This window comes from Furipterus horrens, unplaced genomic scaffold (genome assembly GCF_987537825.1).
Source record: "Furipterus horrens unplaced genomic scaffold, mFurHor1.1.pri manual_scaffold_1, whole genome shotgun sequence".
Lineage (NCBI taxonomy): Eukaryota > Metazoa > Chordata > Mammalia > Chiroptera > Furipteridae > Furipterus > Furipterus horrens.
Genome location: NW_028327171.1, coordinates 155,892,530 through 155,916,018, shown reverse-complemented (window position 1 = coordinate 155,916,018; position 23,489 = coordinate 155,892,530). Strand labels below are relative to the sequence as shown.

Genomic DNA, 23,489 nt, shown 5'->3' with positions numbered 1-23,489 from the left:
TCTTGGGGGTAGGAGAGGATGTGGGTTCCTCTCCAACCCTGCCCTGTAACGAAGAAGCCATCCCTGACAGGTGCGTTGGGCAGAGAACAAGGTCCTAAACTTAAGGGACCCACCCACACAAGCCGTGCCAAGTCCCAGCAAATGTCGCGTCTCCTGGACTTGACTGATGAAGAGGCGGGACCCGGGAGTCCCAACCCGGGTAGTCTGCGCGGGGCCTCGGTTCTCTGGCTGTGCCCTAACTTCCCGCCTCCTCGCGGGTCTGCCCGTCGCAGGTGCGCAGAGCTCCCGGTGCGTCATCTTCCTGCCTCCTTTGCTCTGCCCTTCTCCGCCCCGTCCTGCCCCAGACCCAGGACATGGTGATCTGATTGGTTGAGGGCGTGAGGGGCAGGGTCGGAGCGCCCTGGGAGCCTAAGAGCAAATGAGCCGCTGGGGCAGATTGGGCGCACCCGGAGGGCTGCGTTCTGCCTGTGTCCGAGGACCCAGTTGGACCGCTGGGGCCAGCTCAGGATGAGGACGCGCTGGACGATCCCCCGCGGCGCGGCGGAGCTCCTCGTGCTGCTCCTTCAGTGCTTCAAGCTGGCGGAGCCCTCTGCCCGCGCAGGTAACCGCGGGCGCGTCCGCCCACCACATGGCAAAGGGGCCTTGACACTCCCAGGTGTACCGACTTCCCTCCGTTCGGATCAGGGCTGAGCGCCAGGGTCTCAACACCTTCTTTGCTAAGGTGTCTGGAGCCGGACAAGTGAGCCCACGGAGAGGTCTGGGGAGACGGTGCCTCGTTGCCCTCGGCGTGGGGGAAGGGTGTGCGGGAGGAGAAAGGGGGGTCGGAGGAGGGCAGGGCAGGGCGGGGCGTGAAAAGGCCGGGACTTTCTGGAGCAGAGGACTAGGAGCCCAGAATAGGGGTGTCGCAGAGTCAGTTTTCGCCCCCCGCCTCCGCCCTTTCCTCATCCTCTCTCCTCTAACTTGCTTCCCTGGAAATTAGGGCTTTTCGATACCCCTCGCGTCCCATCCCGCCTGTCTCGTCCCTCCTTAGCCCTTGGTCACTGTTGCCACTCAGTGTCCAGAGGCACTTTTCACCCACAGCGCCAAGGATCATAATGATTCCCCGACTTAACTGTGCCCACGGATGCCCGTGAGAAAGGAAGTGAGGTTAAGCCCTGTCTCCTAAAGTAATCATGACCATTACTCTGTTATGATGTCATCCCCCAATGCCTAAAATAGCGACCCTTTCTTCTCATTGGCTTATCAGCTCCAAACGATCACCACGACCCCCACATTGGAGGGCAGGTGGCCCTCCCGGAGTTTCCTGCCTCTCACTGCCGAAACGGGACCAGGAACGACGCCCTTAGCAGATGCTCTAGCTAGTGCCGGCCGCACCAGCACCCTTGGCAGCGACCTGAGTTTGCTTTTACTTTCTGTTTTTTGCCGTGGCAGAAGACCAATGTGCAGTTAGTGGGCAGTCCCCACCCACGCTTCTGTTACCTTTTATGTATGAGTAAGTTAAAGATGGTCAAGGAAAACTTCGCGTTGCTTGTGGCACTTGTTTTACTGGTAGCAAAAATAAGTTGCTATTTGAGTTATACTTTTTTCAGAGAGTGCTTGGAAGGGGTTTCTCAGAGTGTCAGTGGCAGGATCACTATCTACAGGAAGGGCCCTGCTCTGATTTACGGTTCTCTTTTCTTCTGGGACCCTCGGTGTTGGAAACTACCAAATGTCATTTGTTGCGGTGAGGATTCTATTCTGCCTGCCCCACCATACAGGGAGACAATTTTTACTGTAGCAACTGACCTACAATCAAACACACTAACCTTTCAATCACTAAACTCTTGGTTTCCATCTGTATCTCTTGTAGCCTTATCTATATTTTGTCTCCCCCACAGAATTCAAGATTTCCTTAGTTTTTGCAATCTGAGCAATCCTTGGTCTTTCTCATCAACCCAAAACACAGAGCAAGGGGTTAACTCCATTCTCCCTGCACTAGGTCCTTGTATTTGTTTTCCTGCATCCTTCCTCCTTTCTCAACAGCTGCTCTGGTTGGCTTTCTCATACCCTCAGAACAGACTTGTGGCCCTCTTAAAGAAAGCACTGGAATTTTGAAATCCCACCCATTTGGGTAGCTTGTTTGGCAGTCTTCCAGCTTCATGATGCTGGTAATGAATCTCATCACATGTATCTCATCACATGTACGCGGCTAGATTTGTGCAAGTGATCTCAGTTGCTCAGATGCTGGTGGGGTACCTCTGTGTTCTTAGGGAAATGCCAATTGCTTAGTTTATGTTTTTGCCTCATTGGAGAGCAAACAGCTTGAAGTAAACCAATCTTCCAGGACATCTGAGACTCTCCCCAGCCCACCCCAGTCAATCTGCACTCCATGACTTTCTGACTCCTAGTGGACTGCCGTGGACCCTACCATCACCTCAGGACCTGTTTTCAAACTGGCAAACACAGGCTTCCCATTGTCTCCTACTGCATCTGTACTCTCTGTACATATGGTAGTGACTCCACTGTGGACTCTGGAAGTTCCCCTGAAATCAAAAATGTTTCCGTCTTTATCCTTCTGGCCTTCCCGAGCATCATCCTCTCCTTTTGTCTGTGATTATATAATGTTGATGTCCAACTTCTCTTTGGAATGTGTAAAACTCTTTGGTTTAGGTTTTGTAAGATAGGAATTACTTAATGATCAGACAAGAACAGCTAGTTTTCCTATGATGGATGTGGAAATACTAAATATTCATTTTCAATTTATGATAATTCTAACTTAGCCATTTCCTCTCAAACACCACTAGAATGTTTATATAAAATGAAGCATATAGAAAGTGCTACTAGGGGGGATGAAGCTTCTTTTTATCAATCTCTGCTTTTTAGACTTGTCCTGATATTATATTTGGAGGTAAACATTAAAATTCCATTTAATACCAGTATAAAGTTAAGTGAACAAGATGCGATATAAAGCTATTAGTAAAGACTATGCTTTACAAATTGCTCTATAATTACTTTTTCAAAGTGTAATGTATTTCTGAAATATCTTGTTTACCCTTATTTAATAAATTTTCTAAATAATAAATTATTTTTACACTTTCTCAGTTTTTCTTCACACGCTTCAACCTAGCATCCCAATAGGGTCATAGGATAAGGCAGACTGAACGACTATTGCTAAGGGTAAGGGAAGATATGGGGAAACAACATGAGAAGACAAGATTCTCCCCAGCTTATATATTATATACGAATGCTTACACATACCTTGTGTATGAAGGCTAAAAACAAGTTTCCTTAAGTAATATCAATAATTAATACCTATACTAAGTGATCAGTATGGCTGTCAAACATTGATGTTCATACTAGGGTAGAAGACAGGTTTAGAATCAGGCAAGTAGCTAGAAACATGGGTGTTGCAATTAAGAAGCATGGCCATTCCTCTTTAACATAAGTACATACTCCATGCTACTGCACACCTCTCCTGTGGGCTTTCAGAGTTCCTACAAGCTTGTCAAGTTTCCAGGAGTCCCAGAATAAAATGTATAGTAAGTAGAAAAGGGTACATATTCTTTTCTCTTCCAAAGAGTATTTATAAAGCAGCATCATCACCTAAGTGCACATGCCCAATACATATTGGATTAGAATGACCTAAATTGCTGCTAGCATTAGCATGACATAATGAAGTTGTGGACATCTGTCCAAGAGCAATATGCAGTGTGTACCTCTATGTTCGTTGCAGCATTATTTGCAATAGCCAAGATTTGGAAGCAGCCCAAGTGCCCATCAGTAGATGAGTGAATTAAAAAAGCAGTGGTTTATTTACACAATGGAATACTACTTGGCTGTAAAAAAGAAAGAAATCTTACCTTTTGTGATGCCATGGATGGACCTGGAGAACACTATGCTAAGTGAAACAAGCCAGTCAGAGAAAGACAAATACCACATGATTTCACTTACATGTGGACTCTATAGTGAATAAAATTAACAAACAAAATAGAAACAGACTCATAGATGCAGAAAACAGATTGGCTTCTGTCAGAGGGGAGAGGAATTGGGGTCTGGGTGAAAAAGGTGAAGGGATTAAGAAAAAAACCCTCACAGACAACAGTATGGTGATTACAAGGGGGAAAGGGGGCTGGGGGAATCCGTGGTGATAGAAAGAGACTTGAATTTGGATGGTGAGCACACAAAAAAATATACAAATAATGTATTTTAGAATTGTACACTTCAAATCTGTGTAATTTTATTAACCAGTGTCACCCCAATAACTTAAAAAAGTTTTTTTTGAAAGAACAAATGCATGAACTTAGCAAAGACCAATAAAACTCGCAAGACTAAGAAAACTGTTATCTTGTGAAAACATAGGATGTTAAAATTGGAAGTGGCTTTAGGTATCGTATGCTCCACTACTTTCATTTTATATGTGGAGATACAAAGACCCTGGGGAGATTAAGTGACTTCCCTGACATCTCTCAGCTAACTGGTAACACAGAGATAGGTCTTTTAATCTAGTATTAGTAACTCGTTCCACTGCCACTGTGGAAGGGCTATAGCTAATCCTTTGCATTCTGCAAAGGCAACTTGAAAAATCCAAAATTCCAAACTGCAGAGCTGCTGCTTGCGCAGCTCACCTGTTTAGAGTTAAGGGGCACAGAACTGAGTGCCCAGGAAAAGGAGCGATAAGACTACATGAGAGGGGAAGTTTGCAGCAAGGGTGGTAGCCACCCCTTTTTCTGTAGGAGGAGACTTCTCTTTTTCTGCAGCAATTCCTGATACCTGGGAACACAAGATTTATTCTGGAGATGTGAGAGAAAGATAGTTTGGAAAGAGGTACATCCTGGGGCTGAGTGGCTATTTGGTATGTGGGAGAAGGACATTAGAGGAAGTGCAAGTGATAGTCTTCTAAGATAGTTCTTTTCTTTTTTTGTTTATTATCTTCCCAAACTGTCCACAAAGTAAAGAATGGCAGAGTGACGTCACGGAAGAAAGAGTGAGGGATGGAAGCTGCGATGGCAAACATACTTAGCTGCAAACCTGTGCAGTATTTTAAAATACAGATTTGAAAGCAAAAATAACTTAAAGTTGTAAAGGATTTTGTTGTTTCTATTGTTTCTGTTGTCACTGCTGCTGCTGCTATTTAAAACAAGACGTTCTGTCCAAAGTTCAAATTGGAATTTGACTTAATTTTATAGTCATTATTTACATAGTAAAACTTCCCCTCAAGTCCTTGGTATGAAAATGTTTACCTCTGAAAGCCTGTGAATTATTATTAGAAAAGGTGTTTGGTGTTAGAGGAACCAGTGGTTGTAAAACTGACATCAAAATGAAAGTGCCTTTTGGGAACTAAAATTTTATAAGTCCTTCTGCTGAATACTTTGGTTCATTGATAATGATTATTTAAATTTGTCTGAAATATTTCAGCTTTACTCTCAACACAAAGTTCTGTACTATAACTTTAAAAATGTTTTCTTTGTAAAAGCACTGATCACATTATTCATTTGTAGGTTGTTGTAGCAGATGTCAGTCTTAACTCCACAAACAGATGTGCAAGAAACAATTTATTTTCATAATATCAAATTAAAGTTTATTCGGAGGTTCCATTTACCAGGTTAACAGAGCTTCATTTTCTGTCTTACTGAAGTCTTCCCCAGCTCATGCAAAACCGTCCTCCCTTTAGCCTTGAGCTCATACTGATTACTTCTGGGTTTTCCATTGTCCAGACCTCCTGGGTTTTGAATCCTGTGGCTCAGGTTTGGGCTCCCTCGGTGATCCACACAGTAAGCCTCCCACCCTCAGCTGCTCCCCAGAGGTTTCCTGTCACCTTCCTGGAGGTGCCACAACGGAGTTGGCTGCAGATTCTCCCCTGCCCTCAGAACCCGAGCCTCCGTTTTCTCTCAACCCTGAGAAGTCTCCCCATCTCCTCTCAGACACATTAAAGTCATGTAATAACTTATCCTGCCATGATAAACTGTAAGCAAGACAGAATTGTGGTACTCAGTAGACTCAGGATATTTTTTCATTGATTCTAACCACCTGTCTAAAGAAGAAGAAAGCTAAGGAGTTTCTTTATCTTGTTAAACAAAGGGGGAAAACATTTCATGGAATAACAATAACAAATATACATACTGTTCTAAGTGTTTGGCATGTATGAGCTCATTTTATCCTCATGTCTGCTGTATGAAGTACTACTTTACAAAAGAAGAAACTGAGGTACAACAGTTAAATAACTTGCCCTGATCACATGGCTAACAAGCAGCAAAGGCAGACTATGAACCCAGGCAGATGGGATCCAGGGCCCAGTCTCCTCCCCACATTGTACTGCCTCTCTGGCCACTGCTGTCCCCTGACCTTGTGTAGTACATTACAGTTTATACAGCTTGGAGGGTAGCAATGGTCCCATGGTGCCCAGACTCTCCTCAGCAAGCAGGGTCCAAGGCACATCAGGCACATGATTCAGAATCCTGAAATGTTTTCTTTGACTGTTTGTCTTGACTCAGGTAATGATCCATTCACCATCGTCAATGAAAACACGGGCAAGTGCATCAAGCCACTGAATGACTGGATAGTAGCAACAGAGTGTGACAAAACCCAGGACATGTTGTGGAAGTGGGTGTCCCAGCATCGACTCTTTCACTTGCAATCCCAGAAGTGCCTTGGCCTAGATATTACCAAACCCACGGACTCCTTGAGGATGTTCAGCTGTGACTCCAATGCCATGATGTGGTGGAAATGTGAGCGCCACTCTCTGTATGGAGCTGCCCAATCCAGGTTGGCTCTGAAGGCTGGACATGCCATAGCAAGTACAAATTCATCTGATGCCTGGAAGAAAGGAGGCTCAGAGGAAAGCCTCTGTGACCAGCCTTACCATGGTGAGTATCAGAGAAGGACTTTGACTCATGTGCTGTTGTGTTTGGTAAATGTGACATTAAACATGCACAACTGACCACAGAGTTGTACACTGGTCAGGGCAGTGAGCTAGCCTTCAGTTCCAGGCACTAGGCGGTAACACTGAACTATCCCTGTGTGGTCAGGGCTGTTTGCCTCCTGTTGCAGGCAAGGCTAGGAGAGGTTACGTGCCTTGTTGGAGGTCACACGGCCATTCCATGGCACCCTGGGCATATATTTACATACTTCCTATGATTACATTCTAAACTCCAGAGCAAAAGGAAAGTTAGAGTAATAGGAAAGCCTTCATACTGGATAAAAGTCAAATGATGTAGTAAAATCGGACCTATTCTAAGTTACAAAAGAAGAAGAAAGGAAAAGAAAAAGAGGACATTTTTTTTTCTCATCTGCAGATTTTGATGTAATGGAAAAGTTTAAAAGCCTTGTGTGGGTTTATGTACTTATTTTTATTTTTTGATGTGACTATTACACTTTGTCGTTTGTATTGATGATTCGGCATTTTAAGACTGGACTTTTTCTCAGTTGCCTTTTGGAGAGTTGATTGTGAACTTTGTTCCAAGTCTAAAGACTGGATCATAAGGGATTTCCAAGTTTAAAAAGAATGAGTAGGTTTCTTTTTTAAACCTCTAAATGTAAATAGCTATCACCCAAGCAAGTCTTTTTTCATAATGTTGCTCTAAATTATATCAAATGTTGAGATATATGTATATCTTTTATATATATATATATATATATCTTTAATTATCTTGTAAGTCTTAACCATTGTTTCACCTTTGTTCTTCTTTGTAAATTTGCATAGCTTTAAAGAGATTTTCCCCTCTTCTCTTAAAGCTCATATAAGCACAGCCTGGCCTCCCACCCTTCCCCTTCTCCACACAAATTTTTGTCCAGGGGACCCTCTTTCTATTTCCTAGTGAAGATGCAGCTGCCTCTGAGATCTCAGGTGCTACTGTTACAGGGAAATATTGGAGAATGTGGGATGGAGTTTTCCTCCTCTTCAATCCTTAATCCTTGAATAGTTGAACAGGCCTGTTTCTGCTAGCCAGCTTCCTCCTAACCTTAAAAAGCAAGTGCTTTCCTGATACCATTTAATGGCAGGTTTAAACTTTGTGCTATAAAGCCTTTCTCCAACTTGGCAACTAAGAGAAAACATGGAACCAAACAAAAATACCTTTTGAACTGGATTTGACTTGTTTCATTGTATTTGTTCAAGGATCAGAAAGGATCATTTTCTTGGCAGGGCTCTTTCTGTTTTCTGCCACTGCTTCTTTGGAGGGATATAGTTGTAATCATAAATTCTTTCAATCCCCCAAATGTCTCCATTTCAATATAACTGGTTTTCTTTGTAATCCTATGTGTTTTATTTTATGCATTTATAATAATCTTCTGAGAAGGGGGCCTGTGCACTTCACACTGATGCCAAAGTGATCATTCGCCCCCCCAAAAGCTAAAAACCCATCTAGGGCACCACCCCAGAGAAAGTCCAACAGGCACAGAGTGTTTCTTGACCTTACCAACTATAATATTTGGAACACTACATTTTGAAATAAGAGATTTAGAAATTTCTAAGAGAAGGCTCATGTAGTTCTGACTTGTCCACACATTCCTCAGGTTTTAACATGCACAGAAGTCAGGGCCAAACCTGCCTCCTCTTTCCCATTCCTCTCTGGGTGCTGCTTCCACCCAAGTCTCATGCGTGGGTAATCTACAAGTCACCCTAGAGTTGTCCTGATTTCCCCTCCCACCATTCAAATTCAAGCAAATACTAAGTACTGGCAATTTTGCTCTTTTAAATTTATGTAGTCCCTTCCTGTTCTTAGGTTAGGTTAGGAACTTTCTCTAGGACTGCTCTCCCAGGCTCCCCACGTTGGTCCCTGCCCCCTCTCCTATAACTATATAGAGATAAGAAAGATAAGATACCCGAGTCACAAAAGTGAAGTCCAAAGTTACCAAGCTTGTTACAGCAAAGCTACAGCTCAAAACCAGAATCGTGTTCCCCAAATATAGTTACTTTATTTCTCCCTTGGCTTTTGCTGTATAAGTTTTGTGGGTTTTTTTTACTTCTAATATAAGAACATTTATTTGCCATTGTGTTCTGGCTTGCCTCTCTCCCCAACCGCCAGCAATGTGTGAGTCATGTTCATCAGAGAAAACTTTAGTTGCAGACATTTTAAGAATAAACTGCTTTGACTAGCATCCAGATATACATTTATTTCATTAGGGTATCTTGGCCTTGCTAGCACTCTTCAAATTTTGAACGTTTGGTGAGTTATGCAGAGGAAATGGACTTCTAGTGGAGTCATAGCTTATAGAGGTCTCTGAATTTTGAGCAGCTCAGAAGCCTGCCAACTTTTTTTAACCATTGAAGATCTTTTGTCTAATATTACCAAAAAAATTATATTAGTTTTTCATGTAAGTGCCTCATCTTTTTAAAACCTATATCCCCATAAATCTGCCCAGCCAGAGAAGATTTTTTTCAGGAAAACCTGAGAAGGCAGCCGTTGAGGTCACAAGTTGTCCTTTATATGTCAAGGACTCTAATCAAAGAGCCCGTTCCTGTCACTTACAGCTGAGTGACTGAAAGATCCCCTTAACTACTCTGCAAAATGGGGATTTCACAAACCAGTGTAGTACTTGCCCTATTAAGCTCAGGATTATGGTAAAGAGCAAGTGAAAGAAATGTATGTGAAAGCAATTGGTATGAGAAACAAGAATTTAAGAGGGAAACAAAACTGACATTTCTATAAGTAATAGTCATTGTGCTCAGGGACTCTCCTGTTAAGTGTTGTAATATAGGAAGAGAAATTGGTCATGAACTACTGGGAGTCTGGGTATGGTTAAAAACAAAACTTAGGTAATAAGCAGGATCCTTATAAAATATAAGGACAAATTACTCTTTAATAGAAATACCCTGTTCAGAACCATTTATATGTCAAGGGAAAACAAAACCAATGTTCTTGCAAATAAAAACATCTAAATTGTTTTTACATTTTGCTATATTGCTGTTTAATACATTCTAAACTGTTAAATTAAGTCTCACTTCAGTTAAATGAACATTTGAGAATAATAAAGGATGTGGAATCAAATATGATCTTCAACATACTTTTATACAAATGTATGAGACATTCTGAGGGACCCTAAGACCCTGGTAAAGGCTGATTAGATCTAATTTATCTGCTTTACCTAATAGCCATTATTTACTCTGGTAATGATCATAGTTTTAAACAAATTACAGAGGTGGGAAAAAAGTGATCGAAATAGTTATAAGGTTAGCCATTCTTTAAAAACACCTTTCTAAGAGGTCTGTTATCAACGTTAAGTATTGAGCACTTCCTCTAGTATTTCCAGGCATACTTGGAATAATTTTTAGAATAATTTTTAGAATAGGTTAGAATAAGTTTTCAGTTCCTCTGTGTGTGTGTTCCAGAGGAAGTTATTAAAATGAAAAAAAGCGAGTTCTGCAGCCTTGTTGGTCACCAGCTGGTCCTATGACTGTCCATTTGAAGCTGGTTCTTTTTTCATAACCTGAATTACCATGTCCTGCCCCTCTCCAAAAATTCATTGTGATATCCAGCAGCTCTTCCTCTCACTTTCTCAAAACCCACAGCCTCAATTCTACCACCAGGCTGTGAAGAATGGGGCTATTTGTCCAACTGTTTAACTCTGCAGTTAGTTCCAAAGTCCACAGCCACCTTCAGTGATTTCAAGGTATTTTTTTTTTTTTTTTTAATTTTGGTTTTTCAATTACAGTTGTCCCCTTTTCCCCCAATTTCTCTCCACCCAACCCACCCCTCAAGGTATTTTTTGGACCCCTCTCTTACTATAGAAAACAAGATAAGAGTGTATGTTTCAGCTCAGGCAGGGCACTCCTTCTGGTGAAATACTCTGCCAGCCACCGTAGTTAATTGGTCCTTACTTAATCAAGCCATGGTCTTTTAGCTGTTCACCATACCACAATAAATGAAGCTTTACGTGTATCATCTCATTGAATCCTCATGCCCACGGGCACACAGCTGGTCAGTTGGGGAGCCAGCATTCAAGTCCAGACCTGAGCAGTCAGCATTTGTGCTCTGAATTTCCACACTGCACAGCTTATCCAAATACTGTATTCTCATAAGTGAAAGCAATTATCCTCCTTTCAAAGAAGTTTTTTAGAAATCAGTTAACTGAAGCAGATTATTCACTTATTAACTCTCCTTTCCTCTATTTCCACCTTACCCACAGAGATATATACCAGAGATGGGAACTCGTACGGGAGACCTTGTGAATTTCCATTCTTAGTTGCTGGGACCTGGCATCATGAGTGTATCACTGACAGAGATCACAGTGAGCCGTGGTGTGCAACCACCTTAAATTATGAATATGATCAAAAGTGGGGTATCTGCTTAAACCCAGGTATGTATGGGCTAGTAAACTTTATGTATGAAAAGAAAAGGATACCATTTCCAAGAAGCAAAAGGGAGGAGGAAGAAGAGTCCAAGATGATTCAGAAATGGCTACAACAAATATTATCTTAGACAAGGAGTCTGTATTTTAGGCAAGAGGGAGAACCAGTTTGTGGCTATGAACCTGCTTTCAAAAGTAAGTTAGGAAGAGAACCAACATAGGATGGCGTCATAGAAGACAAATGATGAGAGAGTGTTCTTTAGCACAGACACCTCAGGGAGCGGAAGTGGAGAAAGCATGGGCAGTTAGGAATTGCTGCTGACCTTTCACAGAGCAGTTTCAAAGACTAGTGGTCATAGAAGCTGGGTTATAAGGGACTGAAGCATGAACAGAAGGTGAGTAGCCTCTTAAGTTTTATGAAGAAAAAGAGGGAAGGAAGTAGTCTGAGGGAGAGATAAGTTGAGAAAACACTTTTAGGAAGGCAGGCACTCAAATATGTTTATGGCCTAAAGCAAAGAGTAGGGAAGAAAAGAGACATATCCCTGACCCTCTCAAAATTAGTAAATTGTTCCCTCTGTTATTCCTATATATTGATCAGAGCATTTTTTTCTAATTGCTTCTCACCTGAAGCAAACAATTTGGGATATGCTAACGAATTGACTCTTCCTTACAGAGAGAAAAAGGGAGGAAGGAAGGAAGGGAGGGAGGGAGAGAGAGAGAGAGCGAGTGAGCACACGCAAGCACAAAGTGGCAATTTACATCATTATCTGGTATGTAACAGACAGCTTTTCTTGCCGATCAGCTGACAGTTAGAAGTGCTCACAGTACCTGATGTGTGGTAGGTACTATTCTAAGCACTCAACCTGCATTAACTCCTGCAATCCTCACACAACCCCATTTTACAGATGAACAAAGTGAGGCACAGAGGAGTTAAATTACTTGCCTAGGGTCACACAGCTAATAAATTTCAGAGCTAAGATTTAAAGCCAGGAAATCCGGCCCTGAAGTCCTATCCTAAACAAATATACTACCCTGCCTTATTCAGAAGCCAACCTGGAGATCTAGTAATGCTGACCCCTCTTTGAGGGAAGCTGAGCATAAAAAATGCAGAGTTCTAAACAACTTGAGCTTATATTGAGCCAATGGTTCTCAAACTTCAGGATGCAACAGAATCTCTTGGAGAGTTTGTTGGAACATAGGTTTCTGGGGCCCACCTCCAAAAACTATCAATTCTATAGATTTAGAGTGGGGCCCAGAATTTGCAGTTTAATGAATTCTGAGATAACGCTAATGATGCTGGTCTGGGATCACACTTTGATAATCACTTTTCCAGGTAGAGGCACAGGCTTTTAAACACCTGGAACCTACTGAAAGATAAAAAGCCAATACTGTATTTGCTTCCACTGTAATTGATAAGCAAAGTTTGGTCAACCAGCACCAATTCCATTTAAATATCTCAATAGTCTGGATAAGAAATTTAAATGTGAAAGAAAGTTTAGAGGTTATCCAGTACAAACCCTCACTTCTCAGGTGAGGGGCAACAAACCCAGTCAGCGTCAAACCACATTCCTATAGAGTCTAGTGGAGATCCCAGCATTTCTGACCCTTATTCCCCAACAAATTTATTCCACTCTGCTTTGCTGCCTTGACTGGCATGTGTCTCTGGGTGGCAGCGGGTAGATTTTTAATGCATTCATATGCCTTCCAGAGTTATTTTTATGGAAGAAGTAAGACTGAGTTTTTAAAAACCAAGCATTGCTAAATAATCGAGATTTTATTTTATAGTAATCACACTGCGATTCCACTAGAAGCTTCTGGATTTATAAGCATAGGGCCTCAGTGGTAATAAGGAACCCTTATGCAGTATACTCATAAACCCACCTATTTTATTTTCACCACATGTCACTATTTAGTTGCTATTTAGATCAATCAAATGTGGCCAAAGGAGCAGTGTTAGCCACTCAGAAGATCAGTGGACCAGAGTCAGAGACTGGAGCTCTGATTATAGCTCTACCAAAGACTTTAGACATTAGCCAAGATGATATCTGGGGCCCTTTCCAGCTTGAAAGACCATGTGATATGTGTGACTGGTTATGGGAAGGCCCATCGGAAACCCCCAGAGTGAAGTCTGCGACTCACTTGATGGAGCCTGCACTGGTTTTCTCCTCTTGTAAAGAGCACATGGGATTCTCTGAGTGTATTTTTGAATCAGTTGTATCAAGACCTCTATGTCTTGTCCAGAAAATAGCCTGAAGGTTTTTGCCTGAAATTATATGTGCTTTTAAAATATTTTTTAAACAAAGTAATGTGTACATTATACAATGAACATATATGTTTATATATACACACATATGTACATATATAGTGATAATTATGTAATATTAATTAAATATCACAAACTGAATTATCTATTAAAATATTAAGGAGGAACTTGGACTAAGTTCCCCAAATAATGTAGTCACTTGGTCTCTAAATCTTGAGCATTTAATAGCATGTGTACACACACAGATGTACGCATACAATGGTTTCACTGCCACTGTGGGTAAACCCCTCTGCAGTCTGCCACCATCTTCAAGTGAGCTATTTTCCGTTAATTCAGGGGGTTAGCAATGTGAGCACAGTTGAAGTCTCCTACTCTTAGCCAGAGGGCAGGCATGGGATAAAATAAGGCATTGTAATTGGTAGGGATAAAGGGAGGGTGGATGATAAGAGAGTAGAAGCTTTAATCAGAGTCATTTGGTGTCCTGTGACTTCAAATTCCATAACCAAAGAATCAAAATGTGGTCTAGTAAAGCAATAAGCCCCAATTTAAGTATATCCTAAGAGTATGTAAATTGAACTGCAGTGTTTATAAGCTTTCTAAGTAATAGAAAACATTATGCTCTTACTTTCTGATCACTAACATAACTTTTTCTCAACAGAAAGTGGCTGTGAAAATAACTGGGAAAAGAATGAGCAGATTGGAATTTGCTACCAGTTTAATACTCAGGCAGCTCTTTCTTGGAAAGAAGCTTATGTTTCATGTCAGAGTCAAGGAGCTGACTTACTGAGCATCAGCAGTGCTGCTGAATTAACTTATCTTAAAGGTAGGTTTAATTTACATGTGGTACAGCAAATTGCCAAAATTATAAAGATGCTGCCTGTCTTCCTCTATTTTCATATCCAGGTATGTTGTTTTGTGTATATATATATTTCTATCTTCTCTTGGAATTTAAAACTTCAACACTGAAACCCACAAGCAAAAACCTACTGAATATAATCCTATTCCATCCTTTGAAAACTGCATCCTGTGATGGAGACTAACAAAGAGGTCAATGTTCAGAAAACGGGGTGAGGTTGCAAGATTAAACTACTACCCCTAAGCCTAAGTGAACAGATTTTTTAAACGGTAAACATGAAATATGTTGAACATTGAAAAGCAGAGAGTTTGAGGAAGGTAAAGAAGATGGCTGAGTCATATTACATGGCCAGAGTAAAGTCTCACATTTGAGTAAACAAGTGCCATCTTCGGGGGCAAAGAGAGTGTTAAGAACTCTTAAAGTGGATTTAATAACATGAACACATGGAGTGGATAGGATGTTGTGTTTTGTTTGTGAGGTGGTGATAGTAATTTTTAAACTTTTAATTATGAAACCATAATTTAAAACCATCATATAGACACAAATAGAAAATACCTTAATAGAGACCTGTGCAATCATCACCCTGACTAAATATACCCTCACACACTAACATTTTGTCATACGGCTTTACATGGATTAATTCCCTTTCTTTCTCTCTCCTTCCCTGCTTCCCTCTCTTTGAAAAATAAAATGTTAGCAGAGTTCAAGCCCGATGCCCATCTTTCAAAATAATTATCCCTTGACTGCTCTTGTAACTTATACATGTATAAATTCTATATATCTTTTCATTATACTATTGTTCTATGTTTTAAATTAATGTCCATATGTAAGTTTATTCATTGTCAAATGCTGCTGTATAGTATTACATTGTATGAAGAAACCACAATTTATCTATTCCCCTACTGAGAAACAGGTTTTCAGCTTTTGCTATTACAAACACCTCTGCAAGAAACATCCTTGTATGCACTCCTTCAAGCAGACATGTATGAATTTCTCTAGAGCAGAAACTGATGATGCTTGGGGTGCATATCTCTTCACCTCTACTCAAATTTCCAAATTGCTTTCTGAACTGTTTGTATTAGTTTATACCTCTATTAGCACTTGATATTTACAGACATTAATTGGCCAATATGATGAATGTGAAATTCTCTTTCATTTTTTATTTACATTTCCCTGATAGTTAATGTGATTTTGCATCTTGTGTTTACTATGCATTTAGGTTTTCTCCTCGTGGTTTGCCATTTCATGTTCTTTGCTTATTTTCTTTTGACTTGTTGGCCTTTTTCTTATTGATTTGTTATGGCTCTTTATATATTCTGGATACTAGATTATAAATTTCTTTTATTTATTTTTTAATTATATTTTATTATTTATCCTATTACAATTGTCCCAAATTTCCCCCTTTCTCCCCCTCCACCCAGCCCCACTACTCACTCAGGCATTCTCCACACCATTGTCCATCCGTGTGTTATGTATATATGTTCTTTGGCTACTCTAATCCCTCTGCTTGTACTTTACATCCCCGTGATTATTCAGTAGCTACCAATTTGTACTCTTACTCTCAGTCCCTTCACCTTTATCACCCATCATGCTGACCCCCTCTCCCATCTGGCAACCATCAAAACATTCTCTGTATCTGTGATTCTTTTTCTGTTCTGCTTGTTTGTTTATTTTGTTTTTTATATATTTTTGTTTTTTATGTTGTTGATAGATATGCATTTATTGCCATTTTATTGTTCATATTTTTTATCATCTTCTTAAAGAAGACACTTTCTTCAGTGTCTTATAATTTTCTGAGTACAGGTTATTTTACATCCTTGTTTAGGTTTATTCCTAGGTATTTTATTCTTTTTGGAGCAATTGTGGATGGGATTGTTTTCTTAATTTCCCTTTCTGTTAGTTCATTATTGGCATATAAAAGTGAAACTGATTTCTGGATATTAATTTTGTATTCTGCTACTTTGCTGAATTCATTTATCAGTTTAGTAGCTTCTTGGGGTTTTCTATGTGTAGTGTCATGTCATCTGCAAATAAAGATAGTTTTACTTATTCCTTTTCAATTTATACCTTTTATTTCTTCTCCTTGTTTGATAGGTATGGCTAGGACTTCCAGTACTGTATTCTGTTGAGAAGTGAAAGCGGACATCCCTGTTTTGTTCCCAATCTTAAGGGGAATGCTTGTATTTTTTGCCTGTTGAGTATGATGCTGGCAGTGGGTTTGTCATATATGGTCTTTATTATGTTTAGGTATGTACCCTCTAATCCCACTTTGCTGAGAGTTTTTATCATAAATTGGTACTGGATTTTATCAAAGGCTTTTTCTGCATCTTTTGATATAATCAGGTGGTTTTTAGCCTTCATTTTGTTTATGTGGTGAATCACATTTATTGACTCATGGATGTTGTACCAGTCTTGCATTCCCAGAGTAAATCCCACTTGATCGTGGCGTATGGTCTTTTTGATGCATTGTTGTATTCAGTTTGCTAATGTTTAATTGAGGATTTTAGTGTCTGTGCTCATCAGGGACACTGGCTTATAATTTTCTTTTTGTATATAGTGTGTTTATATAGTTTTAGAATTAGGATAATGCTGGCCTCATAAAATGAGCTTGGGAGCTTTCCGTCCGCTTGAATTTTTAAAAATAGTTTGAGAAGGAGAGGTGTTAGTTCTTTTTGGAATGTTTATTAAAATTCACCTGTGAAGCAATCCAGGCCAGGGTTTTTGATTGTTGGGAGTTTTTTGACTTCTTCTTCAATTTCACCAGGTGTAATCTGTCTATTCAGATTCTCTGATTCTCCCTGATTTAGTTTTGGAAGACTCTGTGTTTCTAGGAGTTTATCCTTTTCACCCAGGTTGTCCAGTTTGTTGGCATATAGTTGTTCATAATATTTTCTTACAATCCTTTGTATTTCTATGGTATCAGTTGTTACTTCTCCTTCATTTTTTATTTTATTTATTTGGGTCCTTTCTCTCTTTTTCTTGATGAGTCTGGTTAAAGATTTGTCAATCTTGTTTTTCTTTTCAAAGAACTAGCTCTTGGATTCATTGATCTTTTGTATCATGTTTTTAGATTCTATTTCATTTATTTCTGCTCTGACCTTTTTTTTTCTTTTCTACTTACTTTGGGCTTTGTTTGTTCTTTTTCAAGTTCCTTTAAGTGTGAAGTTGGATTGTTTATTTGAGCTTTTCCTTGTTTTTTGAGATAGGCCTGTAATACTTTGAATTGCCCTCTTAAGATTGCCTTTCTGTGTCCCACAGACTTTGGATAGTTGTGTCCTCATTTTCATTTGTTTCAAGGTATCTTTGATTTCTTACTTGATTCTCATTGTTGACCCATTCATTGTTTAATAACATGTTATTTACCTTTCATGTCTTTGTGTGTTTTTCAGTGTTCTTATGATTGATTTCTAGTTTCGTAGTATTGTGGTCAGAGAAGATGCTTGATATGATTTCAGTCTTCTTAAATTTTTTGAGACTTCTTTGCCCTATCATATGGTCTATCCTATAAATATTCCATGTACACTTGAAAACTATGTATATTCTGCTGCTTTGGTGTGAAATGCTCTGAAGATATCAATCAAACCATTTGATCTAGTGTATCATTTAAGGCCACTGTGTCCTTGTTGATTTTCTGTCTGAAAAAACTATCCATTGAAGTCAATGGGCTGTTAAAATCCCTGACTATGGATTTCTGTCAATCTCTCCCTTTATGTTCATCAGCATTTGCTTTACAAATTTAGGTGCTCCTATGCTGGGATGTAAATGTTTATGAGGGTTATATCCTCTTGTTGGATTGTTTCCTTTTTCATATGGTATATCCTTCTTCGTCTCATCCTATAGCATTGGTTTTAAGGTCTATTTTGTCATATATAAGTATTGCTACCCCAGCTTTTTTCTCCTTTTGCATTTCCATGAAATATATTTTATTGTCCCCTTACTTGTAGTCTGTGTATATCTTTCAATCTGAGATGGGTCTCTTGGAGACAGCATATATATGACTTCTTTTTCTTATCCATTCAGCTACCCTTTGTCTTTTGGTTTGAATATTTAAGCCATTTACATACAAGGTGATTAATGATAGAGATGTATTTAGTGCCATTTTATTGTTAGAGTATTTTCCTCGTTTTTTTTTTCTTTCTTTCTCTTCTTCTTCTTCTTCTTAAGCTAGACCTTTAACATTTATTGCAGTACTGGTTTGGTGTTAACAAAGTCCTTTAGCTTTTTCTTGTTGGGAAGCTCCTTATTTTTACTTCAATTTTAAAAAATAGCCTTGCTGGGTAAAGGATCCTTGGTTGTAGGTCCTTGCTTTTCATCACCTTGAATATTTTGTTACGGCTACATAGGCAAGATTGAACACTCTGAAGCGGTGTATAAAGTTAAGCAAAGGATTTTAATAATGGCCAGGAGTTGGGCAGACCCTGAGCAGGTCTCTAACATGCTCCAACCTACAATGGAGTCTAAACGCTGGGTTTTTATACTCGTGCAGTCTCTTTGTTTCTTCTTTGGCGGGAAACAGCCTTAGAAAGAGGGGGCTGGGCCGGACTGCAGTATTGTCTTGGCAGTAACAGGAACAGAAATTCGCAAGGCTATAAGATTATCTCCCGCGGCAGCATAGCTCTTCAGCCAGGGACGAACTCCCTGTGAAGCAATTTATCTTCAAAGGGCTAGACATTCCGCAAAGCACAACCTTCACAAATGTTATAAACCAGACACAAGCAAGCAAATGGGAGGTGATAGAGGCTGAGGTGCTTTTAGCTTGTAAATCCCTAATTGCTATAACACTCCTTTTTACATTTCTTTTTCCAAGGCCTTTTAGCAAGTCCTTGCTACTTCTTACAAAGAACATTTAAAACCCTCACATACTTACATATTTAGCAGACCTTTGAAACTTTTTTTACAGGGAATATTTGGTGCCCCTACAATTTCACACCACTTCCTTCTGGTCTGAAATGTTTCTGTTGAGTAATCAGTTGCTAATCTAACTACCTGCTTTTCTCCTGTGGCTTTTAGGATTCTCTCCTTGTCTTTAAGCCTTGTGATTTTAATTATGATGTGTTTTGGTATAGGCCTCTTTGGGTCCAAATTGTTTGGGGCTCAATGAGCTTTTTGGACTTTGGGGTCTTTTTCCTTCACCAGATTAGGGACATTTCAGTTATTATTTCCTCAGCTAGGTTCTTGATCTCTTGCTCACTCTCTTCTCCTTCTGGTGTTCCCATGATATGGATGTTGTTATGCTTCATGTTTTTTAAGCTCTCCTAATTTTTTAAAGCTATTTTTATCTTTCTGCTGCTCTCTTCGGGTGTTTTTTCCTCATCTTCCAAATCATTGATTTGATTCTTTGCTTCATCTAACCTACTGTTCATTCTTTTCAGTGTATTATTTATTTCAGATATTGTATTCTTTATTTCTGACTTGTCCTTTTTTATGGTTTTTATGTCTTTTTTTCATACTGTTGAGTATGCCAACAGTCATTACTCTAAACTATCTGATAAATTGTTCGCCTCTATTTCATCTACTTCTTCTGGAGAATTTTCTTGTTCTTTCATTTGTGACCTGTTTCTTTGTCTTCCCATTTTAACCACTTCTTTGTATTTGTTTTTATGTATTAGGAATATCTGCAAATACTCTAGTGCTGACCTTAGATGCTGCTTGTGTCTGGCCCTGGTCCACCTATTTGGATTTATCAGTGATGCACAGCATGTGGCTCCCTCTGCTGGACCTGTTTGTGTGCAGAAAGAACCTGGCTGTGTGCCAAGGCCAGGTTTTACTAGCACTGGGCCTAGAAGAGAGAGGGTCAGCCAGAGACTCAGAGCTCCCAGAGATCTGCCTTAGTTGTCACACTTAAATTAGTTATGTAGCCTCAAGCTATACTCAGCAGCCCAGCCTAAGATTCACAGGGTGGGGCAAAGTACGTAGTTCCTGCGAGTGGGGCTTTGCTTCTTCTCGGGCTGAGGCCACTTGGAGCAGCGTGCTCTGCCTGAGAAAGATGCCTCCTGCGGTATGGGGCAGGACTGGGCACGGGGATCCTGGGGGCTGTTCACTCAGGCCTCTCCCCAGAGCCACCAGCCCCAGAGTCTCTTCAAGTGTCTCTAGTCCACTCTGCCCTCCCTCTGTGGAAGCCTCAGGGAAATGGCTGCAGATGAAATTTTGTGTTGGCTCTCTGCATCTCCAGTCATCTCTTCCTGAAGGACAGAAATCCCCGCTGCTTTTTGTAACTGAATGTCATCTGTGTTCTTTCCCAGCTCTGACGCTGTAGGCTGGGGAGCCCAGCTTTGGGTTTAGACCCCACACTTCTCAGGGGAGATGTCCCAGCTGCAATATCCCTCTGAAACTTCAGCTGCCACCCATGGGAGCCCAGCCAGCCCTCATTTCCTACCAGTCTTGTGGTGGTGAAGTGGTCTTCTATCTGTCCTTGGTTATAAGGCTTCTCTCCAGCTAGTGTTCAGTTGGTTAATCAAGATGATTTTTACAGTTTAGCTGTAATTATAGTGTGGGCCTGGGAGGAGGTTAATGTAGCTTCCACTTCCATCTTGGGTCTCTACACTGTTTTAATTAGTCCTGACTCACAATAAAAATCTTGTTTTCTGGGTGAGCAAATTCTCCCTTACTCATTTTTTTCTTGAATTGCCTTGGCTACTTTTTGACCATTTGTTTTTTTTATATGAATTTAAAGATCACCTTGTTAATCTCAATGAAATACCTTATTGGGACTTTGAAATTAATTAGGAAGGTATTGCTGTCACTACATTATTAAGTCTTCTCATCCATAGAAATGGTATGCCTTTCTACTTAATTAGGACTACTTTTATAAACTCAGCAAAATTCTATAAAAGTGTTGCTCATCTTTTACTAGAAAGTTTATGAACTAAAAGTTTTTACATTATTCTTAAAAATCAAGAAAACCAAGTTACTGAGTCCCTAATGATTTCTTCAATGAATAAAAAAAATCATAATGTATAATGATGATGTTTTACAGAGAGTCATAAATGCTTTTCATGCATTATCTTACTTAATTCCATATTACGACCCTATAAGTAGGTGTTATTTTTATTATGCTCATTTTGCAGATGAGAAATGTGAGACTCAGAAAGGAAATGTAAGTTGTTCAAGGTTACCCAAAGTAGTTAGCAGAGCCAAAATTTGGACATAATCTGACTTGAAAGCAAGTTGTATCAGGCATGTATCTGCCTACCCCTTTTATATGACTATTAAGTTATTTGCAAGCAGAGATGGGTCTCATGAGTTGTTTTTTTCTTTTATATAAGACTCTAAGCATTATTGCTATTTATTAAATATGTATTGACTATATCAGATAAATCCTGTCACACTGTTTTATAATAATTTTAAATATTTGATAAAGGTGAACTATGACCAGAGCTCCAGTATCTTCAGATACATATAATGATTTAATATTATTACACATCATAGACAAGTATTTTATCCTCGCTTACAGATAAGGAAATTGATGCTTAGAAATAATATACCCAGACAACCAAGAAGTACGAGAATTGGGATTTGAATATCAATATATATAACTCCAGAGCCCATACTTTTTATAATACCACCCACTCCTCTTACATATCTTTATTTCTTTTTATCATTAAAAGTCTCCTGGCCTTTTGTGATGCTTTCTGGCTAAAGCCTTATGCATATCTCTTTTCTTACAGCTTTAACCTCCTGTGGTGTTTGATACAGGTGACCCCCATATAACACGGTTCTTAGGTTCCTAACAAATGCCGTGTTATGCGAGTCCATGTTATACGAAACAAAAACCTAGTACAAAAAGGGGGGTTAGATTCCAAATATTTAAAATATATACTATTATATTTTAATAATTAAGAGAAATATCTTTATTAAAATAATTTTCATCAAAAGTATTACATAATAATATGAATTAAGTAATGTTTTCTTTGTTATCACTACTAAGCTCCATTAACCAAATGCATTTTCTTTTTTTTTAACATTTTTCTTTTTTGCATTTTCTTTTTGACAAGATATCCGCATCCTCTGAACTTTCTTCAGTATTATCTTGATTTCTATGCTCTACTTTTTGCAAAAAGTCTGTTATTTTAGATTGCTTGCTTTTAGCTGAGAGATCTTTATAAATTTTGTTATATGGTGCTAAGCACTTTTGAAGTTCTCTCTTGAACTTTGTGCTCCTTTCAGTGCAAGGATCTTCATTTAAGAAATGTGACTCTGTTTGGCTAAGTCTAGGCCTTTCTTCATGCTTTTTAGAGTATGTAAACTGTTTAACTTCATTTTCATCAGTGCTCTTGTCCCCTAAGTTTCTTGGCACATTCCAGATGTCATTTCCATCAAAATGGCCTCATCAATTTCTTCTTCTACCAGCAATTCTTGGATATCTTCTATAGTCATATTGTGTTAGAGCAAACCCATGTTATACTGTAGAAATACCATGTTATACGGGGGATACCTGTACTTGAATAATCAGACCTCTAGAATTGAAATCTATCAAATAAGCCTAATGAGCTAGTGTATGGCTATGGAATTCTATTTCAGACCTCACTGAAACCTTACAAAAAATATTGTTGAGAGTGAAAAGTGCCAATAAATTTAAGCCCCTGGAGTATTATTTGGAAAGTGATGATTATAATAAAGAAGTATCAAATTGTGACTGTGCAGTCATTCTCGGCGGTGCAGATAGACTCTCAAGAAGCTACGCCATCGTCTCTCGAGACGGACGGCTGCCAATGATGAATATCAAATTGTGACTACCAAATACAATCTAATAATGCATTTGGAAGAATGAATGTTGTAGAATTTTTCTTTAATAACTCATAAAAGTGAGATAATATGTTAAAGGGCCCAGTTGCCCCTACCCACGGCCACCTACATTTTAGGTATATCAGTAATTTTTAGAGGTACATCCCTTTCAGATTTTTCAAACTCCTTTTTTACTATGAAATGCTGTTTAGGCATATCAATATACCTAATTATAATTTCTGGTTTCCCAAGACCCAAGAAAGCTGTACTTTAACACCTGAAACTCAGAGTATCCAAATCTTGAAAATTTCTTAAGTTTATATTTAATGACCCTTCACAGAAAACTACCATGTGTAAACATTGGGCTAGGAGCAATGAGGC

General features: G+C 39.5%; 1 protein-coding gene across 1 annotated transcript in view; it reads left to right on the top strand.

Annotated features, from left to right (window-relative positions):
• Window positions 1-402: 402 nt before the first annotated feature.
• Window positions 403-23,489, top strand: part of LY75 (lymphocyte antigen 75) — a 91,004-nt gene continuing 67,917 nt past the window's right edge. Inside the window, exons 1-4 of the mRNA XM_090280193.1 lie at window positions 403-601; window positions 6,471-6,842; window positions 11,104-11,274; window positions 14,187-14,351. Of these exons, the coding sequence (XP_090136319.1) occupies window positions 508-601; window positions 6,471-6,842; window positions 11,104-11,274; window positions 14,187-14,351 (802 nt within the window). The 5' untranslated portion in view covers window positions 403-507. The remainder of the gene's footprint in view (window positions 602-6,470; window positions 6,843-11,103; window positions 11,275-14,186; window positions 14,352-23,489) is intronic.